Source organism: Centroberyx affinis, unplaced genomic scaffold (assembly GCF_046629955.1).
Source record: "Centroberyx affinis isolate AG114_WGS23_722 - 3 ecotype Tasmania unplaced genomic scaffold, CSIRO-AGI_Caff_v1 ptg008787l_1, whole genome shotgun sequence".
Classification (NCBI taxonomy): Eukaryota; Metazoa; Chordata; class Actinopteri; order Beryciformes; family Berycidae; genus Centroberyx; species Centroberyx affinis.
In genome coordinates this window covers 20,001-25,462 of record NW_027284315.1, presented here as the reverse complement: position 1 = coordinate 25,462, position 5,462 = coordinate 20,001, and the positions used below count along the sequence as shown (strand labels likewise).

The window sequence follows — 5,462 nt, the reverse complement described above, 5'->3', positions numbered from 1 at the left end:
ATGTGAGGCAGCAGAGAGAGAAACCCCCCAAACCTCCAGACCTCCAGACCTCCAGACCGCCGCCTCCACTCTGCAGCACAGCGGCGCTTCAGCTGCAGCGGAGCAGCGAGGAGGAAGCTTTTGTCCGCGGAGGGAGGGCGGAACACACGGAGCTCACCGGACCCGGAGAACAGAGGGAGGATTTTATTTTTATTCTGTTTTTTTCCTCCTCCTCCTCCTCCTCCTCTCCCTCTCTCTGAAAAACAAGCCGGTGAGTTCTCGCGGCGGAGGAGGAGCAGGGAGAGAAGATGTCCTCCCCGCAGGTCTCCTCGTCCCGGAGACAGTCGTGTTATTTGTGCGACCTGCCCCGGATGCCCTGGGCCATGATCTGGGACTTTACCGAGCCGGTGTGCCGCGGCTGCGTCAACTACGAGGGCGCGGACCGGATCGAGTTCGTCATCGAGACCGCCCGGCACCTGAAGCGGGCTCACGGCTTCCAGGAGGGCAGATCCCCCGGCGGTCCGCCCGCTCCGCAGCCCGCCGCGGCGAAGAGCCAGGCGGGGATCATCACGGGGAAAGAGCCGGTCGGGCAGCTCAACCACCACGCCGACGGACCGGCGAAATCACAGCAGTCCGGGTTGGACCGATACTCGCTCGGTTCCGACAGCCGGGCCAGGTTTGACTACGCTATCGGCGGCCACAGCAGCGCCAGGCTGCCCAACGGGCTCGGAGGACCGAACGGCTTCAAACCGGACGACGGACCGCCGGAGCTGAACCGGCAGAGCCCGAACTCCAGAAGCAGGAGCCACGGGTTGGTGTCGGTACCGGGACAGCTGAACGTCCCGCCGAACCTGCTGCCCCAGACTCTGCTGAACGGACCGGCCGCGGCGGGCATGGCCCCGCACGGCATGTCGAGCCGAGCGGCTCCCCAGAGCTCTATGGTGGGGGTCGGCGGCCCGCCCCTCCCCCTGCCCGGCCAGGGGCTGTCCGAGCCGGGAGGGAAGAGGCCGGGCTCGGTCTCCAGCACGGACCAGGACCGGGAGCTGAAGGAGAAGCAGAGGAACGCGGAGGCGCTGGCGGAGCTGAGCGAGAGTCTCCGCAACAGGCAGGAGGACTGGGCGAGCAAGCCGAAGATAGTGAGGGAGACGCTGGTCACTCTGTCCGGCTGCACCCCGTTCGACGTCCGCTTCAAGAAGGACCACGGGCTGGTCGGCAGGGTGTTCGCCTTCGACGCCGTGTCCAAACCCGGCATGGACTACGAGCTGAAGATCTTCATCGAGTATCCCAGCGGCTCCGGTAACGTGTTTTCCAGCGCCTCCGGTGTGGCGAAGCAGATGTACCAGGACTGTATGAAGGATTTCGGCAGAGGCTTGTCCTCCGGGTTTAAATATCTGGAGTATGAGAAGAAGCACGGCTCCGGGGACTGGAGGCTGCTGGGGGATTTACTGCCGGAGTGCCTGCGGTTCTTTAAGGAGGGTCTGGGGGGGGAGATGCTGCCGCAGCCCTACATCGACGGCAGCTGCCCGCTGCTGCCCACCTCCCTGGTGCTGCCCGGCCGGGCGCTGGCCTCCGGCAGCGGGAGCGGCGGCTCCCGGGCCGGCGTGAGGAAGAGGAAAGCCTCCCCAGAGCCGGACTCGGCGGACGGGGGTCTGAAGCTGGCGGAGGAGCAGCAGAGGCAGCAGTGGATCTCCAGTCAGACCGAGGCGCTGAAACTCTCCATGGCTGCGGGCTCCTTCTCCGCCTCGCACGGCGGCCCGCCCCCCCTCGGCCCGGGCCACCCCGTGCTCCCCTCCGGCCGCGCCACGCCCCCGGAGCCCGCGCCTCCGCAGAACGGACAGTCTCCCATGGCTGCGCTCATGTCGGTCGCGGACACGCTCGGGAACGCGCACTCCCCTAAGGACAGAGACTCGGTCCACTCCACCACTTCCTCCTCCAGACACAACAGCAGCAGCCCGGTGTCGCCCGCCTCCGTGTCCGGCCAGCGGCGCCTCGCGTCCCGCAACGGAGACCTCGGGCTGTCCGGCGGCGGGGGCGCGCCTTCCCAGTCCAGCGGCATGGACCAGGTGCACCCGCAAAACGTGCCCGACTCCCCCATGGCTAACAGCGGGCCTCTGTGCTGCACTATCTGCCACGAACGCTTAGAGGACACACATTTCGTCCAGTGTCCGTCCGTCCCGAACCACAAGTTCTGCTTCCCCTGCTCCAGAGAGAGCATCAAGGCGCAGGGAGCCTCCGGGGAGGTGTACTGCCCCAGCGGGGAGAAATGCCCCCTGGTCGGCTCCAACGTGCCCTGGGCCTTCATGCAGGGGGAGATAGCCACCATCCTGGCTGGAGATGTGAAGGTAAAGAAGGAGAGAGACCCATGATGACGAGACTCTGCCTCTCCACTTCCACAGCAGAGAGAGAGAGAGAGAGAGAGAGAGAGGGTGAATTTAGTCTGGAAATATATAAATATTATACATGTGAATATTTCAGAAACTGTCAAAAATAGTGGTATAACAAACAAAAAAAAAAGACGGGTGGTATTTCTCTTATTGTTGAGGCAGGAGGGCAGTAACAGTGTGTGATGTCAGCTCATGTAGCAGGGTGCTGGTGTTGTGACGGCTGTAATGTTGTGTTTTGGGAGACAGACAGGCAGACAGACAGGCAGACAGACAGACAGGTGGGGGGGTGAGACCTCACTCCCTCTCCCTGCAGCTCACAGTATCTCACTCCTCCTGTGCATCACAAGGCCAGTTTAACTCCCAGTCATGTGTCTGTATAATGAAACTGCATCCAGTCCAGACATTTCAATGGCAGTGTTTTATTTTTTTATACCAGTCCTTCAAACTATTTAATTGTTTTTTTGTGAATCATTTTGAAGACTTTTTTAATTTTCATTTTTTAATTTTTATATTTTTTTACTGCAAAAAAAATCTTTCGCTGTGGTTTTGAATGTTTTGTCAGCCATCACATGGTTTTCCTGCGGATCGAACTCGACCGCCGGCCTGTTTGTTTTTGTTTTGTTTGTTTTTTTGTTTTTTTTTTAGTTTTTCGGTTTCTGTAGTGACAGAAAAACAGACAAAAAAATATCTTGTAACGTGCCTTGGAGCTGAGTCAATTGTAATAAATTCCATTGGTATGAACCCGCTTGGTGAGATGTGGATTTCTTCATGTGGGGTGAAACGAGGACAAGGTGCCAGGTCCCACCAGGCCGAACGGGGACAGGTGGGGACTCGAGTCACATGACCCGGACTCCGGTCACATGACCTGGACTCCAGTCACAGTTTGAACCGCTTGAGACTTGACTTGATGCATGAAGAGAAGACTTGAGACTTGACTTGACTTGTAGTTTGATGACTTGAAAAGGTTTCTGAAGCCTTGACTTGAGGTCTTGTGGCCTGTCAGTCTGTTTCAGGTTCAGCATGTCGCTCAAACCTCTGGTGTGTTGAAGGAAACTGGGATTTGAACGATTCCATCATGGGACCCACACGCGTGTTCGCTCGCCGGTTAGCGTGTTTGGCGTGTTTAACCAAGTCGCCGTCTCTCCTGTCACATCACTCAGAAAAATAAAGGTGCGAACTGGAACCCAAAATGGTTCTTCAGAGTGATGCCATAGAAGAACCATTTCTGGATTAAACAAGGAACCTTTCCAAACCAAGGTTCTTTAAAGCAGTGGTTCTCAACGTGGGGTCCGGGGACCACCAAGGGTCCTTGAAGGGGCTCCAGGGGGTCCCCAGCAAATTGATGAATTGTTAAACGTCAGCATTTCATTTACAAGAAGTTAGAGAATGTAGAAGAATGACTGTTCTGATTATAGTTTCTCTGTTATCTCTCTGCCTACAATACAGACAGTCTTGGAGTTCTGGACAAAATCATATCTAACAGTAAAAATATTCTCAGATTTGGGTCTGAGAGACAAAATCTCATCAAAAAGGGGTCTGTGGCTCTAATGTGGACTAAACTAGGGGTCCTTGATATGAAAAAGGTTGAGAATCACTGCTCTAAAGAACCATCCCTGCTCTCCTTTGCTTAGACTCCTGCATTGTGGTCTTGTCTATCTGCCCTACAGCCTCATTTGCAGTTGCACAATATAAACTATGGTTTGGGTTTGGTGATTTTCCACATGTATGCCAACATCCAATAACTAAGAAATAGGAACCTTTTAATATTCCCAAAGAACCATTCTTTGTGGAATCAGAAATGGTTCCTCTGTGGCGTCGCTCTGAAGAAACATTTCCAGTTCTCACTTTTATTTTTCTGTGTTCATGTAACTCGTCCGCTGGTCACATGTTTCTATACATTTATGATCTTATATGTTATTACGATGTTGTTAAAATGTGATTTTGTTTTTAAAGTTATTACAAAGTTATTACATTTTCAAAACTCCGTCCTCTCTCCCAGTCGGTTTCAGTCTAACTCCAGGAAACGCATCACAGCTGGACTCGCTCCTGATTGGCTCCCGCACTAAAGAATGACTGCCAGCTTGCAGCATTTGAGCTGGAAAGCCTCCAGTCCATTCAGAACTAAACTAAACTACATTAACCTGCAGAACGTCATGAAGAACTTAATTCTGATGCTGAGACAGAGGAGATTTGGAAGCTGATTAAAATGGGAGTTTTAAAGGGGAAGCATCCTGAAACTGTCTTCCACATAACAAAACCAGGACAGACAGGTGAGACTCTTCCTCTCTGGGTTTATATTCTCTCCTCAGCTGCTGCTCTTTCAGTCGGACAGCGGCTGAGGAAAAGATTTAAGGATTTTTCTCCTTCATTTCGGTCATGTTCCCGTTTTTGGCTACAAAATTTGTCTCCGTTTTGGGATTTCTGGTCTAAAATCTACACCAAGAAGAGTCAAAGTCCTGTATGTTTTTGTGTAAAATTCCAATAACAGAAAAATCAATAAGTCATTAGTCAGGAGGTCAGGGGTCAAAGGTCACAGCAGCCATAACAACAGATGGAAGTAATATTCCTGTGAGTCTGAATGATGATGATGATGATGGTGATGATGATGGAGAAGTGAAGGTCTCTCCTCCCGCCTCCTCATGTTTATGTTTTCCACAAACCAGACACTGGACAGAAGTGATCAATACTGTTATCAATAAGTGTGTGTGCGGCTGTCTACCCTGTGTGTGTGTGTGTGTGTGTGTGTGTGTGTGTGTGTGTGTGTGATGAGAACACGACACACAGCAGTTGTTCAGGTTCAGCTGCTGAAGCGTTCTGCAGGATCACAGCTTCCTCCAAGCTCCCAGTTTTCCCAAAACAAACCTACCAACAGAGGTGGAAAGTAACTAAGTACATTTACTCAAGTACTGTACTTAAGTACAATTTTGAGGTACTTGTACTTTACTTGAGTATTTCCATTTTATGCTACTTTGTACTTATACTCCACTACATTTTAGAGGGAAATATTGTACTTTTTACTCCATTACATTTATTTCACAGCTATAGTTACTAGTTACTTTTCTGATCAATATTTTATATTTAAAACATTTGATCATCTTT

General features: G+C 52.3%; 1 protein-coding gene across 1 annotated transcript; it reads left to right on the top strand.

Moving 5' to 3' along the window:
- The first annotated feature begins 241 nt into the window (after window positions 1–241).
- irf2bpl (interferon regulatory factor 2 binding protein-like) lies at window positions 242–3,035 on the top strand. The gene has a single exon (XM_071514436.1). It carries the CDS (start codon window positions 288–290, stop codon window positions 2,343–2,345), a length of 2,058 nt encoding a protein of 685 aa, XP_071370537.1. The 5' UTR covers window positions 242–287; the 3' UTR covers window positions 2,346–3,035.
- Window positions 3,036–5,462: the final 2,427 nt, after the last annotated feature.